The following is a 20713-nucleotide window of genomic DNA, read 5'->3' as shown; positions in this document are numbered from 1 at the left end:
TGTCTGCTTTGCTGAAGCTCCTGCCAGATGCAAAAGTCAGTGCATCACCAGAGGTGGAATTCCAGACTTCCCCAAGGCTACCCTGAGTCCACAGCAAAATCTGAGGCCCGTGGGTGATGTGAAGCAGTGACCCCTGGACCCCGTCATCTTTTGCAGCAACAGCAACTTCCTGATCCTCCTCGAAGATGTGGTTTGGGCTCCCACTAGCCCCAGCCGTGAGCACCACCTGCAACAAAAGTTGCTGGCCTCCACTCCACGAGGGACCCGTGTGCCAGCTGAAAGTGCGCCTGCTCCATGCACCTTTGCAAACACTAGCCTGTTGGTTAGCAGGTGGCCACAAAGGCAAATCCTCTTCTACTTGGCCTTTCCTGGTTGCCCCAGATGTGCCCTGACTTACCCTTGCTGGGTGAGTCCCTCAGATCTTGCAGGTCTGCACTGCAGTCCCTCCTCTAAATTCCATTGACTTGCCGGTGACAAGGCTTGTTGGGTTCTCACTCGCCACAAAAAATGCAGCAACCAACAGACTTCGGGGCACATCTCAAATTGCGCACGTGGACTTCTTCAATGCCTCAAGGACATCGCGGATGAAGAGTCAAGACACACATCAACTCACATGAAGCACAACACATAAGTGGTCAGTGTTCCATCTTGTCCTAGGTCACGGGCAAGTGACCAACACTCTGTCCACTATGCTTTCTGGTTCCTTACATCATAGAACCAGGTTTGGATCTCGCAAGACATGTCTCCTCTTCACGGCAGATGAAGTACTTAGCAGCCTCACATTGAAATGGATGCAACAAGCCAACACCAAAAGACACCTGTGCACCCTGATTCCCTGGGTGGGCAAACTCAAGTACCCTGGTGGCCATGTGTGTGCGAGTCCCAGAATATCTGAACTCAAAAAGGCTTTGTTCCGGACTTGACCAGAAGACCCCCTAATCTTCAAATTTACAAACACGACATTGCACATTGAAGATTATGTGAACCTGTGGTTGTGGTCTCACACTGCATACAGTCCCCATGTGTCCCATATGTCACTCTGTTGGGTGGTCCCTTGGGCTCCCAGAGATTATACAGGTTGTGTCTAGTGCAGGTGTGATTGAAATATCAATGTATTGGTATATGTATTGGAACTCCCCTAGGGCCAAAACGTGTAATACTGATATCGCTGGTGATTGTTATCCTGCAACTTAAGTATTTTCAACTCTAGGCCCATAAATAGACTAGAGGGGTGTGCATAAACCTAAAGACATATATTAGAAACATATACCTGGTGCGTTATTCCTTCCATGTGGAAATTCCAGACATCATACACTGGTTAAAAATTCCTGCTTCACAGTCCTTCTAAAATTCCCATTAAGTCTTCTCTCCATACCTACCACTAGGATAGCTTTCAACAAAGGCTGTCTTCATACTACCATCAGAAGGTGTCTTTCGGAATGGTACAAGCTGCACAGTTCAACTAGTGGACAGCATATATCAGGCCACCGTCTCACCAGGGAACCTTGCAGATTTGATGCCCTGTGAGGTACTGGGCACAGGCTAATACATGTAGCATTATAACCAATGTTAGCTTAATATCCCACATTGTAGGTTGACTCACAGGCCAAGTTACACACAGTTGATGCAAGATTAATTCTCGCTGAATATATTTAGCATTTGCCTATAATCTTTTTACAACTACACTCATTGCTTGCCAATGGTGTGATTAGTAATGATATCGTTGCAGTATTCCTGGCAGTCTTTATTGAGGACAACAGCAAATCTTGCCACGTCACACTGTATTGTAAGAGCTGGAGGAACAGTGTGTCCTTAGTGGGTGATAGGCTGACACAAACACAACTCATGCTAACTAGTGTGTGTCGTAGATGGCACACATGGTCCGTAATGTAACAGGAATGTGCAGGGACACATCTCATTTGTTTGTGTGTTGAAAGGAGGACAACACACTTGAATCACATACAAATTTACACTTGCAGTGTTGGCATGAAATGTCAGCTACCACTAATAGTAAGATTACAATTGTGGTGTAAGTACACAGGTCAGCATCAATGCATATCGATCAACAGCCAGACTAATGTAATGATAAGTGGTGCTTAGTCCATTCAAGTGGCTCTGAGTATGAAGAATATGTGTGCCTAAGGACAGAGATCGCTAGAATGTGCCACAAAGATCACCTTGGAAAAGACACATGTGATGCCTCACACTAAACAGCTAGACAATACAACATGCAAACACCACTAACAGATTTGCATCTTACTTTTACAGATAATGCTGCTTCCACATCACAACAGGTGGATGACAGCAATCTGTTGGACGACATTGAAGACAACCCTCTCTCCATAGACAATGGCACACTTGAGGAGCCCATTGAAACTCTGCGCTCACCTACACCACCTCCAGAGCCTGACAACCGTGGGCTTGCTGATCAAGTGGAAAACCCAGCCCCACCAGATCCTGCACCCACAAACATAAGCACAGAGTGGGAGGACACCCAGCGTGAATTTCAACAAACTGCTGTCTCTCTACAGCGTGACCTCCTCAATGAGGTACACGTTGGTGTGTTGAGCATGGGTGGCACACTGCAAGCAATCCTACAAAGCCTAAATCCAGAGTTGGTGAACATCAGCCCTGAGCAAGGCAGCTCAAACCAAACACCGGGGATTGCACAATCGCTGGCAAACATTTCGAACATTATGAGCCAGAGGCATGTGCAAATAACAACACAAAGTGCCACCAGGGATGTAGCCCAGCACCTCCAAAGTATTGATAACCAAATGAGAGAGATGCACCAACGTCAGGAACAATACATGTCAACACTCACAGCATTTCATGCAGAGTTGCTGACGGTGATTAAAAATCAGCAACTGATGCTGAATGCTCTAACGGTGAGATTTATGTCACCTGAACATGTGTTCCCACACACATCCACTGCCACAGCTGGTGGTAGCAGTGGGACAGCATGGCCAGCACTAAACCCAGAAACCAACACACACACTGAAGACTCCGAGGATGAATTTGCAACACATGTACAGAGGAAGACATCCCAATAAATTACTGTAACTCACAGTTGTCGGATGACAACCACCAACCATTCACTGCTATGAGAACAATGTCTGCCACACAAGAGTCTCCAGATAAATATAACAACTGTGTCATACTACATGTTTTTGTATTACAAAATATGAATTAAGAAACATTGTGACTATAACAATGTATGAAAATAAAACCAACTTCAAAAATAAGATATCTTGTTCACAACACCCTCAAACATGTCAACTACTGTTGTTTCCACACTTGATTGTCAAGGACAATGGGCCCTTGTGTCCGGTTGGTACCACTCAACATTACCAGTGTGTTTAATGTATGATTGCTAATCCAGACACACGTGGAATAGTGCATAAGTACAAGCTAAAGGTTTGTAAGCATGAGTAATTAGATGGGAAAAGACATGCTGTCACATGTAGCAATTATTGAATGTCACTCATCAATGTGCTGCACCGCATCACCACAGTCCCCTCCCTAACACAGAAACCCCACACATAGTCAAAGTACCATCTGCATTCCTGTGCTCTCCCCTGTGCTGGTGCTGAGCCCTCTGCCATGTTCCGGTGTATGCACCCTAGCAGCATGCCTGCGTCATGGTGGGTGAATATTTTGGGCATGAATGTACACCTCTACACACACAATTTATCCCTGAAGGCTTACATCTGAAATGACTGCATGCTGTACACTGCAGCAAAAATTCAACATCACAAAAACTTGGATTCTGTCAAAGCATGGTCATCAATGTGCCACTAACTGCCACACCTAGTGAGGCATAGCATGCGGATGCATTAGCAGGAATAGGAATCCTTGGAACGCTTGAATGCTGTCTCCTTACACTGTTTAGAGTTGTGAACACCAACAGTAACCCACATGGTACACAACTTTCACAAATACAGCTTATCTACAAAAGTATGGAGTGTAAACTGCAGGATTGGATGAGGTACGTATTTTGACCCTGGTCCCATGTGATCTTTGTGCTGCTTTCGACAGGGTGTCCAAACAGATCTCACTGCTAAGGTTCGAGTAGGCAGACAAAGTGGCCATTGCAATGGACTGGTTCACCTTTGGAGAGGAGCTTCCATGTTAAGAATCCCCCTATCATCTCCATGCCTCACACTAATGAAGAGGGTGTGCCACAGGGGTCAGCTCTGACCCCAACACATCTTGATGCAGTTCTCCAACTGTCACCTGCGCTGTCCATGTGGTGAGAGTTCACAGTAGTGGCACATGCCGATGATATGCACTTGCAAGTTACACTTTGCAATAACTGTGTGCCGGATGTACCCAATTTCGTGATTAAATCAGCAGATGTTGCAGGGTGGATGACTGCAAAGTGCTTCTAGCTCCATGCCAGCAAGTCAGAGGTGTTGCTGGTGATGAAAGATCATAAGCTGTGGAGTGAATGCTGGTGGCCTTCTAAATTTGTGTGTGCACTCACACATAAGCAGGTGCTGAAAGACATGTGTGTCAGTGGAGACTCTGCTGGCATCCTCCAGGCTTAGACTAACAAAGTGGCAGGAATGTGCCTTGGTATATTAAGGGGGTTCAGACTGCTGTTGGTAGTCATTGTTGTCAAGCCATACATCACTCAGGTTATTGTCCATGAATCTATTTTCCAACAAAACCTATTACTGCACCTTTCTGTAGCTGGGGACCAACAATTCTGAGATTGTGAGACTGGCCAGGGTCACAAACACAGCTGCCAGGACTCAAATAGATCCCTATAGAACCAGCTCCAATGTCAGCCCCAGTTCTTGCCATCATTGGCTTGCGTCAGCCAGAGTAGTGAGTACAAGGCTCTCAGATTTGCGTATAACATATTCAAATCATCCCCTCCTGGCATCTTGCCCCACATGCTGTCACAATACACCACCACTTGCAAAATCAGAGCAAAAGGTCAACAGCTAGTGGTTGTCGCATGGGTAAGGAGGGTGTGAGCTTTAGTGTGCAACTCCTTCACAATAGCAGCTCAAGTCTTGAACTTATTCACTACACACATTAACATCATGGAGTATACTCTGGGCTGTTGTGAGGTTTTCAAGATTCACCTCTTCACTTACATCCGGGACTCCTACTGTCACCGGCCACCTGTTGTGTTTCCTACAAGTGCGGGGAGGGACCTTTGCTGGGGAAGGTGTGTGCAACATGAGACGTCTACACAGTACAAAACTTAAGCAAATCTCCACACAGTGGATGGTTGAATCTCTGTCAAAATGGGGCTGAGAAAAGCTCTGCCAGTGTGTCACAAAAACACACTTCCTGGCTGCAAACTATGATTTCGAGACAGCACATCGCCATTGATGACGTTGTGTCTAACAATATTGTTGTCCTGCCCCAACTAAATGGCCAGAAATTTTAACCACGTTACTTCATACAACATCCATAAGTCGTAAATACGTCTGTATACAGACAGTGTGTTGTACAGTCATATGAGCTAGCCACTTGTAACACAATGACCACTTGCACATGAACATGGTGTAGCTATTACAACACGGAGGGATCAGATGTGTGGTGAGTACATTCAGTACATCTGTGTAAGATAAAAGCTGTATTTCACATACATATGTCAACATGGTACCCAGCAGAGACAGAATATTGCTAAATTTTCATGCAGAGGTTGGCAGAAAACTCATGATTAGAATCCAAAACGTATGTATGTGTCAGACCAATATTGGCTACCAACAAAAGCAAAGCACAGGTGTTCCATGAACATGTACATCTAGTCAGACATGTAGCACAAACCGACCTGAATGTACTAATATGATGCACTCAAACAGGAACCGGTGGTCACAGTCCATGTGCCCACCAACTCACACATACCACATATGAAATGCGGAATGACATAGAATATAGTCCAATGTATGTTAAGAAAGGTTTATAAAATAAGAATGGTGATCAAGATTTACATTACATAACACACTAACTTATCTAAACAACTAATCTAAAAAGCAAAACCTATCTAAACTAACTAATCTTACACTAACGAACTTAACTCTATTAACCTAACCTAAACTATGATCACGCAGACAAGTAGACATCATCCCCCCACCCCCCCTTAAGACATCAATGCACAATAGACATACACATACTTAAACTACACATTTACTAACTATAACACCATACTAAAACAAATATATATATATATATTTTTTTTTTTTCCATAAACATTAACACACATAACATTACCCCCCACCCCTAAAAGTATTTAAAAAACCCCTATGATAAAAACCTTAAAACTACATCTACATCTAAAAACCTATCTCAACTAACTATGCCTACATATACTACAAAATCTACAATCACTAACAAAATGATACTTACAAAATAATAATATTAACAAACACAATAACTGTAAACCATATTTCTATTAGCCCCTAGATTTGGCTAATCAAATATTCCAGTCTCTGGTGGACCGTGTCCAATTTCTCCTCCAACTTCTCTATTTTCCTGTCCATGGAATCAAGTCTGGACATCAGGGTGTCCATTGCCTGCTCCGGTATGGCCTGTGGAGCAGACGATCCAGAGGCTGCTCCACTGGGGACAACAGCGGCTGATGAGGTCGATGGGGCCACGGGAGTGGGAGGATGCTGTTGTGGCTGCATGCCATCCCTTGAGGCGGGGTCGGTGGTCCACGTGTCGGTAGCCCGCTGCTTCTCATACTGGCGGGAGGTCCAGCGGAAGCCCTTTGCCACGGAGAGGATGTGTAGATATCGGGCCTTCCTTATGCGGAAAGCCCGCTCATCCTCTGCATTCATGTTATCTGTATGAAAAGGTGGACATGTGTCAGTTCACCAGAACATGCCGGACATTAAATCATAGGAAATGCATGCTGTCAGGTGTAATGTAAAACACATTTGGGCAAATCATCTTTTCCATTTGTTGCCCACACACACCAATACATAAGTACTGATTTAGCTCGGCACATACTGTGCGGTCAACTGAATGTCATGGTTGCATGGTAATCCTTGGCACACTTGACATAGTAACTAATTAATGATGAGCCATATGAATGTAAGAACCAGTCAACAGGCATCACGACATGTGATCATTTCCCCACAAAAATGACATCTGGCTCGCCTTGTATCAGGCATGGAGTCATGTGGACATGAATCTGCAATGGACGCTAGGTTCTGACAGTGTCACAGTTTGTCATGGAAGAAGAACTCCTTCCCTTGCATATTTACCACTAGCCCGTTCATTTCACACTCCAACAGAGGAATGCACTGAAGTGGCAATTGCATATTGGAACACAGAGATGTGTTTGCTGTCTACACACCAAGGAGACTCATAATTCATAACAATACTAAAATTGGATGGCATGCAGCATGCCATGTAGTACTAGCAGGGTGCAATTAACGTCAGCTTGGCGTTCACAGCATACATGCTACAAGCACTTACATGTAGCCCATGGTTTTTGTGGGTATTGTCCAATCTCCAAAACACAGTAACAAATCTACCATATCTTGCAGCAACTCAGTCATCATGACAAAGGATCAAGGATGCGTCACAGCATCATGACATAAGTCTTATGTTGTCATGAATGTGAATATAACATTATCAGACAGGATGTGCCACACTTGTGTGTTGAAATACGTTCGTAGTGTCACCTACCCTGTGCACTAAAGCACGTCACAGCAATGTCAACATCATCCCTTATCTGTTCCATAGGAAAAAAGGGACAATCAAGTACTACAGTTCCAAGGGTCACATCAGAAGGACACATGACTAGCTGTTGAAGTGTGTGGACTGCAGAAATGCTCACCTGCAGTCCATGCATTAACTGCTAATGCAACCATGCTGGGCCGGGTCATCCTGGCCATCGGCCATCTCATTGATTGTGCCATACACATCCAATCATCTGTGGGACACACATTGTAAGTCCTGTACCAACATTAATTGTGAAAGTGGGTCTGTGATACGTCTAGACATGAGATGAGGCTGTCAGCAAAATAATCAAATAGGAGGCTGATTCCTGTCCCACAAACAAATGGCTGTGGACTACAAATTTCTAAAAGCCACCCTAGGCTTGAAATATTCCGTGTGGAATTCCATGAGGACGAACCACGCATGGGCTCCCATCTGTTGTGTTACACGTAGGAAAAGTCAATGCATGGACACTACACCCGCTTTGGTACACATATATTGACATCATCCTGGAAACTGATTGGATTGAATAAGCCTTTTCACTACATTATGGAAGACATGCATACTTGACACATAGCTTTGCTCTCATTCTGTGCATATGGTACATAGTGTCATCTATACTCCGTTGTAGGAATATTGCATACCTATCCAAGGTGGGTGGGTCCACGAGCACAATGGAACCACATGAGAAATGTGATGACCGACAGATTGAATGCCAACTACATGACTCACAGACATATTGATGTGCAGCTTGCAAGGCATATCCACAGGAATTTTCCATACATTACAAATTGACCTTTTCATTGACCCAGCACAAGGCGAAACACATTCAAATACACCATATGCTATACACAGTACGCAAACACCCCATCCAACTCGTGGACACAAGCCATACATCTTCCACGGATGTTGCCTTCCTGGGGGAGACATGTCTGAAGGCCTCCTCCATGCCCGACGTTGCCATAGCAATTCTGGACGGCTACAAGAACACTGGCAGGGACCGCAACAACGGAGTAGGAGGTGGACTTGGCATTGTCATGGTCAACCACAAAACCCTCTGGGCCTCACACATCAATGACCACACCCTCAGCACCGCCAAACTCATGCACTTGAAGAGCCACACATACCACAACCCCATTCTCAGAGGAACCCTCGTCTACAGAACCCCTGGACCCTGGCCTCAATTCTGTGACACCATTGCCAATTGGTTCTGCACGCATGACTACATCCTCCTGGTACACCTGAACCTCCACCTCAAGAACCACAAACACAACAACTCCTCCACCCTGGTAGTCAACCTCGGACTCAGTCAGCTCGTCAAAACGCACACCCACTCCGCCAGACGCACGCTTGACCAAGATCCTCGGCTACCTCCCATGTCCCTTTCAGCCACACCACCAAACTGGACTGGCCATTGGTGCATCCACTACACCTTCAAGACAAATCACCACACCCCAACACATTCAACACATCACATGCAGCAGCCAGATCAAAGACAACAATGAACAGCTTGACAACACCCTTGCCCAGAGCCCACACGCCAACCCAAACTACACTGACTGCGCCACATGCAAATGCAGGCAATTGATCAATGACTGCCACAACACTGTCACCCCGATCACAGAACCCTCCAACAGACACATTGACAAGAAGGCTGCCTGGTTCACTGTGGACATACGGCCCTCCATACACACATGCCAGAAAGTACATAAAACATTGCACCCCAAACAGACACCAGACAGTATGTGGGCCACAAGAACGGCATCCTCAGACACCATCACCTCATCTGAACTGCTTCAAGGGCCACCACCAAGGACTGCATAGATAACAGCGCCCCCAATAACAATGAGATATTCAACATCATTAAGGTACCCTCCAACCCTGGCTCCAAGACCAATGACATCCCACAACTGCAAGACCTGTGATACACCCTTGCCACACTCTTCCATTGCAATATTGCAGACATCCACAACAGCTACCACAACCCGTACACCTTGACAGGCACCAACACCTCAGACACCCCGGCCACCATCCACACTGACCCCCCTGCTCACCTGGAGCAATGTGAAGGACAACATCAAAATGAGGTACACCATCCACTCCATCTCACCGTCTGACACATTTGCGCACCACATGTGCAGCAAAGCTAGCCCCACCATTGCAACCCATCTCCTCAAGGCCATCAACATCTCCTTCGAGAGTGCGAGCTTCCCAGCAAATTTTGATGCACGCCGAGATCAACGCCTCACTCCAGGAATCCAAGGTGGATGCAAGAGGCCTCAAGAACTTCCAGACAATTTCCCTGCTCCCATTCCTGCTAAAGGGCATGCACAAGATTGCAAACAAACAACTGACCGGCTACCTCGAGAAGTACACCATCCTGGACCTGTCACACTCCGACATCTGCAGGAATCCCAGTATTGACAATGGCCTCATTGCCGACACCAATGGCATCTGGCCCCTGATGTACAATGATGAAAGGGCGCCACACATCTGCCATGACCTCTCAGCCGCCTTCAACAATGTCTGTCAACGCACCCTACGCACATGCCTCAAACACGCAGGAATCCAAAGCAAGGCTCTGGAGTGGACCACCTCCTTCCTCTCTGGCAGCAGCCAGAGCCTCCGCCTACCCTCATTCTGCTCCCAAGCCTCAAAGATCATCAGCGGCAGAACACAAAGATCATCCCTCTGCACAACATTGTTCATCATCTCCATGGGCACGCTTGCACACGTTGCACAACTGCACCACCTCCACATCATCTCCTACGCTGACAACACACAGCTGATCCTTTCCCTCACCAAGGACAACCTCAACACCAAAACCAACATCCACAAAGGAATGACTGCCGTTGACGAGTGGATGACGAACAAATGACTGAAGCCAAACTCACCCAAGACGGGGGTCCTCTTCTTTGGATCCACCCCCTCAGCCAGGGACAACTCCTGGTGGACAACTACACTGAGAGCAGCACCGGCAGACACCAACCATGCAAGCAACCTGGGGGTCAACCTCGAATCAACACTCACCATGACCAGGCAGGTCAACGTCGTCTCATCCGCCAGCTACAACACCTTCCGCATGCTCAGCAAGATGTACAAGTGGATCCCCACTGCAACCAGTAGAAGCTTCACCCTTGGCCTCGTCTGCATCAGGCTGCACCATTGACATGCAGACAATGTGGGAGCCACTGCCAAACTCCGTAAACGTCCGCAACACATACAGAACGCTTCTGCACACCTTGTGCACAACTCCTCTTGCCACAGCCACATCACACCCCATCTGGGATCCCTGCATTGGCTCACCGTCAACAAGAGGATCGCCTACAAGCTTCTCACCCATGCACACAGAGCACTCCCCCACACCGGTCAAACATACCTCAACAGGATAATCACCGTCTACTACCAGAATTGCCAGTGCCCTTTCAGTGACCTTGCCCTTGCCACTGTCCCCCACATCCAAAGACCTACCAGCGGCAGGAGTTTGTACTGCCAACATGCCGCAAAGACCTGGAACACCCTCCTACAGCTCAGCCTGGTCCTCCTTGCCTTCATGAGGGCACTCAAGAACAGGCTGTTCGAACAATAGCAGCACACCTCCCCCCGCGCATTGAGACCCTCACGTGTGAGTAGAGCAATTTACAAAAGTAATGATTGATTGATTGATTAATAAGTCTGACTGCCATTCCTATGGCTCATCCATATACAAATGTTTTGGGGCTAGGGATGTTGATGGTAATTGCACTGACAATGTTTCCAAAGCATGATACATTGGCTAATTAATGCAAGGATGACATTAAACTGTCACTACAATATACTTGAACTTCTCCAAATTGTTCACGGACGTGAAGGATCAAATGTCATTTTTTGGGATGAGCGCACACTTATATGACACATGAATCATTGATTTGCGGTACGCGTGCACTGTTGCTAATGTACCAGCAGGCCATATATGTAGTAAGTATGGAGTGGCCGAGACCGTGAAGATTGACTAGGAGTGCAACCTGATGATAGGATGTGTGAATTGTATCCTTGGACCTATTTGGTTACGTGTGCGTATTTTCAGAATCATGGCTGGCGTCGCAAATGTTGAAAGGAAGGAGATGATATCAAAGAATCGAGGTGAACATAGCAAAACTTCTTGCCACGTAGTGTGTTCAAGAATATGAACTTTGGACATTTGTCCATGTATGTGTTAGCATAAGATGGTACACCCAGGAAACCCATGGAAGTTGTGTTTAACTGTATGTACAGATTCTCATTCCAGTTACAATTGCTATTGTGTACACAGATTTTAAATTGTCGTGGAATTCAACATTTAGATGCATTCAAAAGTGCAATTCAAATTGTAAGACCATTCCATGCTTCAACTCCATTGGCATGTGGTATGTATGTCAAAATTGCCACACATCAATGGTGCCCAAAATTAAACTTCAACTAAATTCATCATTGACTGTCTTCAGGCTTCATAAGACATCCATTATATCATCTACATAAATTGTCACACTCTTGTTATTGTTCTTGTGCAACTCATTTTGATCACTCAGAAGTTCTGGTGTGCTACAGCTTGCTTCCATAGCGTCATGTCCATTTCCAAAGTGCTTGGAACTATTGGAATGTAGATTGTAATCCTCGTGATAGTCATGGGTTTTTTTCTATTTCATTTGTTACATTCACCAGTGGTGAGGGGAGCACGGTGTATTCACATGCCATACTAGTGTTCATCTACATATCTGATCACAGGTGTGCTACCTTATTAATCGTTATTCTTTTCTCAACACAGTATACCCCTGATGAAGGGACACAGCCTCACAAATTTGCATTGGGTGTCACAGTGATCTCTTTTCTCACATTAAATATGAAATGTGGATCATCTTGGCTTGTTCATGGTAACAATCGTACAGCACGACCTTGCATGCATACTGAACATTATCTGTTGTCTATCTGGCCTTGCTAATTTTTGTAATAAAAAATATTTTTAACATGTAGGCGCATTCATTTTCTTTGCAGGTCTGAGTCCTAGTCACCTTTCATGCTCTAGGGCAATCAGTGCACTGACGTGAAGAGCCATGTGACAAGCATGGACACTGAGCATGGCCACTTATTGGCTGGTTGTTCTCTGTGTCACCACATTGAATCAATATTGAGAGGCATGTCAAGCCATGTACATCCATAGACCAGCTGACTCTGACCTTGCACCCCCACTGCAACCCTGGAATCACGCCCTGTACAACAATTGGTGAATGCTACATCCCCAACATGTAGTGAGCACTGTGCCCAGCATGCACTCCTCTCCTTCTCGCAGGGTTCAGATGCTGTTTTATCAACTTGGCTTCGGCTACTCCAGTCCCAGTGGCAATGGCCACTCCATTTTGCCTTGTGGATAGTGGCAAGGAGTGTCGGACAGTGTTGTGGCTTCTGATCTGTCCACACATGTCCACACGTAGTACAACGGTCACAACATGTTACATCATGTAGTTTGGAATTTTGATGCAAAAGATAAGTTCTGACTGCAGCAGGAAGTTGTGATTGTACCATAGTTGCACTCATACACAGTTTTGCTTCCATCCTCGCACTTGATACACATCAAATTATATGAACATGGATACTCACTGGTGGCATTTGGGTCTTCAAAGCTGTCGACCTCCCCCTGTGTATATGGCCGTGGGCCACCTACAAGAAGAGTAACAGAAGTACAAATTGGTATAGAATCACATCATATGTACATGCAAATTTAGACCAAAACATTATTTAGCGTGACACATGCATGGAAATAACAGGACGTGTCACTCCTTTTACATTGAGTGCAGCCATATTTTTCCTAACACACATGGACAGTGGAAACACTGGATTGCTTCCACATCAATGTTCACTGAGTGTGGAACACACATGTGTGCCATCCCTGTGATTTTGCACATGCATCAACAGATTCAACACACATGCCCTTATGCAGACACTGTTGCTGACTGCTGTAAGGATTGCTGTTTCAAAAACGTGTTTATGCACATGCACATGTGTAAGCATTTATTAGCCACAGACACTGACAACGCTTCTTCGACTCTCAACATTCCCACAGCATGTTAAGCTCTATCATGTTCACTGATTGCACACTGATATGATCTTGCAGATGACTGTTGCATAGTGGCTCACACATGACTAGGGTTACATTTGGCTGCCTGCTTCACACTCCGTTCGGGATGCTGATTCACCTGAAGTGCATCCACCCTGACGTATACAGCATTCAAGGTGTACATCCATGATACATTCAAGCGAACATGTAGTTTGATGCATGTACACACTGCAGATGAACAGTATCGGACCATCAGCCAAAGCCATCTTTACCCAGCAACAAGCCCAAACTCAATCATTGGACATGCCTCTACACAATCCATCAGCTCAAACTTGGATCACTTTGTATGGACTGTACCAGTGGCAAATCTACACGCTACGCAAATTACACAGCCAGCAACACCCATGGACAGTAATCCAGACTACAATGCACCCTGGCGTACACCACCAAGTACACGCACACTACGTACACACAAAACTACACCAACTCTGGATCATGACATGCATCGCCATCAAAGTGTCCACCCTTTGAAGACTAGCCATGGAGATCTGTATCATCCGCAAAAAGACTAGCAACAGATGGAGCGTTACTCACAGGAATCATGGTAAACGCTACCTTTCCATCCCAAGTTAGCAGATGACTCACCAATCAATCATCCCATTTCATGATTAGTCTACAACAACTGTCTGGTGTGTGCATATGCCATTGCACTCAATAGGTACATCTACATCACAAAGTGAAGCACAAGCCATTGCACGCTCAACATCAAACGACTAAGTGCACAGATCCAGGTCAGAACAAGGACAACACCCCTGTGGGAACCTCGTCCAAATACCTACATGCCCCTGAGGTGTGTACACAACCCACATCACATACATCATTGCGCAACATGCATTCGCATACATGTTCCACAGACTTGTGACATAGCTCAACTCACATCTTGACTACAGACGTGCCAACAGGTTAGCAAAATGCATTGACAAGCTTGTAGACATCACACAGTAGCAACTGGCCACAAGGCACAGCCACAAGGACGGTGGCAACATCAACACATCCACCACACCAAGACCACATACCCCCATGGCCTGACCGTTCTGACGTACACCTCCTGTCAACCATACAGCTGCATCCATATGTAACAATTAGCACCCCACACAGAAATTACAGATTCTTGACAACTAACAACTATAATGAGCCACAAACCAAAATGCCAACAACACCTTGCACTACACAAGCTTGGTTCTCAATGGACCACACAGATGGTTATCGTAATGTCTAGATGATTTTGCTACAGTCTCCAACACAGACACACAGCAGCACAGGAAGTCAACACGGATCGCATACAGACCACATCATTAGTGAGACACATGCAGACACCATTTTGCAACGATGAAGGACGGGGACGCTAAGACACCATCAATCCCCTTGATAAGGATCCAAAGCAAGGACACCATCTCAACAATCCACACACACATCAAGATTTTACAAGGGCAAATGACTCACCCAATCAATCCTCAGCAACTCCAGAAATGCTACACTAAGAATCCACTTCACGAGTTACATTGGCAGAGCTAGCATTGGGCATGTGGACATGTCCCCCTCACAGGATCACTACAACAAGCGCTGCTCATATTTCCACACAGATGTCATGTGCCTCCAGGATCATTGACATTTTCAGACACAGGTCAATGTAAACATATATCTTCATGCAAAACCTGCTACCCCTCCATCTCATCTTTGACAACATTGAGCACCACAGACAGCGCATCTACCATGATACTCATCCTTTGATGATCACAAATGTACCCCTGTCACCAACCTCTCCTACCAATCTGGCACACACGTCACTCCAGCATTCAGCGTTTACAATGAAGCTGGGTGTGTAATAGTGAGCTTATGCACCTTAAGTGGACTAGCGCATGCTTACGACCCACATGCAATGAGCTGACAACAAACATCCTGCGCAGACCACACCGTGCACCTCTCCTTTTCAAATGTATGTAACAGACTCTGCAACTGCAGCTGGATTGCGACCCTCACATGTGAGTAGGCTAATCCTGATGATGATGCCTGCTTGATTCATCTATTGATGCCGCATGCTTACATACGCAACCAGAGTCATGTATATCGTGACATATGCACAGGGTATGGACTGAAATACAAGATAGTGCAGGAATGATGCAACCCCAGACCTTTGTCTGCACCACACTGTTTGAAATTCCAAGCAATGGAATACAACATTGACATTTTAAATATTCCTTGTTCCAACAGTACTTCACTATATTCTACATCCTGGTGGTGCTGATTCATGCTTAACATTGACAATGAACTGCAAATCCAGCAAGCGTGTTTTACCATGCACTTGTGAATATGCAAAATTTGCACTCAGTTTTTAAAAGGCTTGCTATGTTGCATGTTGTTAGATGTGGATGTTCACACACAACACCCATAGCCACTGATGCATGGCCAGACTTACAGAGTGGCAATTAACTGGGAAACCATCAGGATGGCACTCCACCCTAAGGCTGGCCTACTGTGTCTCGAAAAAGGGACTATTTAATCATTTCATTTGTCATTGCTCAATGCATGCTGCATTTGATTACACACATTGGAGGAGAGAATCATGACATTTGTGACCTTGGGGTGTGTTAGACCTGTCAGCCCTAGGGTGGTCCCCCCTTCTATTTGTGATCGTGCCTAATTTTTGTCCACCATCATTTTTGTGTTGGACTAGGTCTCCGGGCGCCTTTTCATTGCCAATCAGTGTTAAGGTGCAGGTGCTCCCTTCTCCCAAGATGGCTGCCACAGACCCCTGCTACTGCAGAGTGGTCTTTCATAGTAGCACCCTAGCTGCCAGGAGCTGGCTGGGACCCCACAACAATGTGGCGACACCAGCCCGCCTTTTGTCCCATGGGTAGAATGGGGAAGCTCCTGGAATGTGCTGGAACCTTCTAGGAGGGAGGTGGCGTTTTACTTTAGCCGCCTTGGCTAGAGGTCACCTGACCTAGGGCTACTTAAGTGAGGAAGGGTACTTTTTGTGGTGAGTTGGCCAGTGGGGTACAGCAGAGCTGGAGAATCCACGCAGGAGTGTAGGCGGTTGGGCCTAGCCAGGGACTTATGCCTCTGAGAGTGACAGGATTTAGGTGCTGCCTCTTAAGTGAGTGAGGGACCCTGTGAAACCCTCTGATCTTGCACAGCAGTAGTAGGACCAAAAGAACCTCTGCCCAGCCTGACTAGGAAGGACCTAGTCGTTAACTCCATCCCTACCCCCCTGTAACAGAACCCCCTTAAGGGCGCCAGAGCCATCTGCGCCAACAAGACTTCATCTAACACCTGAGAACAGTAACTGAATGCTGAGACTGCGTGTCCTGACTGACCCCCGAAACCCTATGCAAAGCAGATTGAAGAACCACCGGGGATCGACCAGGTACTAGCGCTGTGACCCCTGCGCTCCCTGACCTGGCCTGGGTCCCTCGGCAGCGTGCTCCGCTGAGCGCGGAGCTCCCCTCCTTAATTTCAGCCCCCCCCCTGTGGCGTGGAAGCAAGCGCGCTCACCGCAGCGGGCGGAAGGCCGGAAGAAGTGCCCTTCAGTGTCACGAGGCCCGTGGAGAAGCCCGGGGACCCGTTGCTGCCGTCGCAGCTGTGCAAGAAGGTGCGCCAGGCCGAGGACCATTTCCCACATCGCCAATGGAGCGGACGCCATCCGACGTCAAGAGCAAGGTAAGCCCGGATGCTGTGATTGACGCCGGTGCGCCCCCTGATGTTTGGGAGCCGCAACACACCCTGAGCCCGGGTTTCCTCTCCGTGGGAGTCCCCCTGGTCACCACGACTGAGAGACCCCGCCAAGGGATCCTTTCCTTGTGCCCCCCGTGACTGTACTGAAGCGTGGTGCCCTACAAACTGCACCGGAGCCCGAGAGACTCGCTCCGCAAGTCCGGTGCGCTCCCTGCTACTAGCTCCGTGTGTAGAGATTCACTGTTACTGATTACGAGTAGCACTATGCTCTTCATGTTCCGTTCTGAAGTGCTGAATGTCATTGCTTACGAGTTGCACTCTGTTATTCATGTTCCATTCTGAAGTATTCCTTGCAAATGATTCCGAATGGCGCTCGGTTTTAAATGCTCCAGTCTGAAGTATTCCTTGCGAATGATGATGATAGGGCTCTGTTTCAAATGCTCCGTTATGACAAATGCATGGCTATTGATTACGAGCAGCGCTCTGTGTTAAATGCTCCGTTCCAAAGTGTTCCCTGTTGGCAACTACGAGCAGCGCTCTGGTCTAGATGCCCCGTTCTGAAGTAGTCATTGCCAGTTAATCATGAGTAGCACTCTGTGGAAATAGGCGCTGTTCTGAGGTATTCACCGCTCAGCGCGTAAAGCGCGGGAATCGCCACTGAGGTGCTACAGATAACCAAAGTAGCGGTGTGCCCACGAGTTCTGCCCTGGGTCCCTGCACGCCCTAGGAGTGGCGCTACAGTCCCCAAACCCTACCCTGAGAAGTGAGATACACTAGGGTGGCCTAGAGCCTTTAGAAACCTACTGGTGCATGACGTGCTGGTGAATATGGGGCGGGTGAATCCACTGCTAATCTAAGTGAAGCTTGCATTGATATCTGAGGAACTGCATTTACATCTCATGAATTGCATTTATATCGCATGAACTGCATTTACATCTCATGAATTGCATTTATATCACATGAACTGCATTTATCTCGAACTACTTGGATAAACTTGAATTATTTGCATGAACCTTTACAGTGTGGCGTACCTTATTGTGTGTGTTCCCCATTCCATGCGAGGTGCGTGTTGTATGGTTGCTTTACACACAGGCCTTTGGGTGCCCAGCCGCTCGTGTCACGTTACCGTCCTTAGGGACTGGAGACCCCGGTTTCCTACAGGGTGCATGAAGGTGTCCCTTCATGAACAGACACTACTGCCCCACGACGCAGGCAGCCATGTACATGTTAGCAAGTTTGCCTGCACCTGCACATGGTGGCAGTTTGTGTACCAGCACAGGGCTTGGCACCGTGATTACACATCATGGGGCAGATTTATGTTTGACTTGCGCCTCATTTACGCCGCCGTTGCGTCACTTTTGTGACGCAGCAGCGGCGCAAATCCTGCGCCATGGTGCGGGGTATTTACAACGTGACGCATATGGGAGATGCGTCACGTTGTAAAGCCCTGCGCCACATGTAGGCGTTCCAGGGCAGGTGTGGGCGTTCCGGCGCAGGAACGCCTCCTAAAAGTGGCTGAGTGAAATCGACAAGATTTCACTCAGTCACTTTTTCAGCCATGCTGCGTCACATCCCTGCGCCTGCTTGAAGCAGGCGTAAGGATTGACGCAGCATTTTAGGGATAGGGGCACCCAGAGCCTTGCTGGAGCTGCGTCGCGGTTGCACAGCAACTCCAGCAATGCACCATCCATACGACGGCAGATGCGTCACGCATCTGCCCATCCGAGTGCCACGGTGCGCCGCATCATGAATGCGGGGCATCAATGGTGGCGCACAAGTGGGCAGATGCGTGGCAACTCCTCTGGCGCATCTCTGCTGATTAGCAGAGATGCGCCAGACGTCATGAATCTGCCCCTTTGTATCCAAATCATCCTCCCCTTTGTTCACAGAATGACTATGAAAAATCAATTTATTTAACTGGTGCATGTGTCTGTGTGAATAGAGAAAATTTCTATGTCAACATCATATATATTTGGGCCGATTGATGTTTCCTGGCGCATCCCTGCAAATCAGCAAGGATGCGCCAGGAGAGATGGGTCACACAAGTTTACCCTTGCGCCACCCATGATGCGCAGCATTTGCAATGCGGCGCATCATGGCGCAGGAATTAACAGATGCGTGACGCATTCGATGGCGTAAGGTTGCCGCAGTGCTTAAGTTGTGTTGCAAGCGCAACGCAACTCCAGCACTGTTCCAACCTGCCCATCCCTAACATGGTCTGTCAAGCCTTACGCCTGCTTCAAGCAGGTGCAGGGTTTTGATGCCTCATTGTCGGAAAAGTGAGTCAGTCACATATTATAGATTTGACTGAGTCACTTTTCCGAGGGTTATTTCCGCCGTTACACCCACCCTGCGCTACATTAAACCTGACGCAGGTTTAATGTAGCGCAGAGCTTTACAGCGTGACACATCTCCATTGATGCGTCACGATGTGAATATGGCGCAAACTGGCGCAGGGTTTACACCACCGCTGCGTCACAAAAGTGACGCTACGGCGGCATCTAAGGGGCACAAGTCCCTCATAAATCTGCCCCATGGTTTCCAACATATGTGTCTGTGGCCACAGAACAGTCTTTTGTATTGCATGCGCTCATATGTACATCCATACAGACCATTGCAACGCCAATTGATTGGTCATACGATTTGTGCAGAGGGAGATATGGCATAGATTAGCACCTCTGAAGAGAATAAATGAGTGACAAGAAACATTGACTTACCAACTGGACCACCAACTTCCAGGCCAAGATGATCGAGCAGGTCAGCCTCCCTGCTGATGACGTCCTGCCAGCGGTGCTTTATCTGGTGGGTTGTCCGCTGGATCTGGAATAGACGCCCCATATGTTGCTGCACAGTGGTCCACCGGCGCTTGCGCCCTGCTGTGTCATACCCCTGACTGACCCTGCCCCCCATGCTGATCATCCGGGGCAGGTAGTGGAATATTAGCCATATCATCCCGCCAAACTGTCGATCGGTCAAATTTCGAGACCTTCCCGACATGATTTAGGATGACGTAAAGGAAACTTAATAAATTCGACAAAGGAAACTTATTTAAGATTGACCTAATATGTACTATAAAATAACCCACCCCTATATAAAGCCTTAAAACTCACTACCCCAATCGACAAACACCCCACAATACTAATGTTACAAGACTCACAAATCACTAAAGACATAAAAACACACCTCAAAAGACACAGGGGACAGACAAAAGACACT

The 20713-nt window shown here is 47.0% G+C and overlaps 1 protein-coding gene across 1 annotated transcript; it reads right to left on the bottom strand.

Moving 5' to 3' along the window:
* Positions 1 to 6338: 6338 nt before the first annotated feature.
* LOC146861302 (uncharacterized) lies at positions 6339 to 20494 on the bottom strand. The gene is made up of 3 exons (XM_085646224.1): positions 20215 to 20494; positions 13306 to 13365; positions 6339 to 6808 (listed from the first exon to the last, which is right to left on the bottom strand). The coding sequence occupies exons 1-3, from the start codon at positions 20492 to 20494 to the stop codon at positions 6423 to 6425; spliced, it is 726 nt and encodes a 241-aa protein (XP_085502350.1). The 3' UTR covers positions 6339 to 6422.
* Positions 20495 to 20713: the final 219 nt, after the last annotated feature.

The sequence above is a fragment of the Triturus cristatus genome, chromosome 3_1 (assembly GCF_964204655.1).
Source record: "Triturus cristatus chromosome 3_1, aTriCri1.1, whole genome shotgun sequence".
Lineage (NCBI taxonomy): Eukaryota > Metazoa > Chordata > Amphibia > Caudata > Salamandridae > Triturus > Triturus cristatus.
The sequence above is the reverse complement of the archived record's forward strand: the minus strand, read 5'-3'. Positions and strand labels throughout refer to the sequence as shown.

Bases quoted from the DNA above. Each gene is read 5' to 3' on its own strand.
- LOC146861302 (XM_085646224.1), bottom strand. From the start codon at position 20,494: ATGTCGGGAAGGTCTCGAAATTTGACCGATCGACAGTTTGGCGGGATG. The intron at 13,366-20,214 runs GTAAGTCAATGT...CTCTTCTTGTAG, and splicing joins GGAAGTTGGTGGTCCAGTTG to GTGGCCCACGGCCATATACA. The intron at 6,809-13,305 runs GTGAGTATCCAT...CTTTTCATACAG, and splicing joins TGAAGACCCAAATGCCACCA to ATAACATGAATGCAGAGGAT.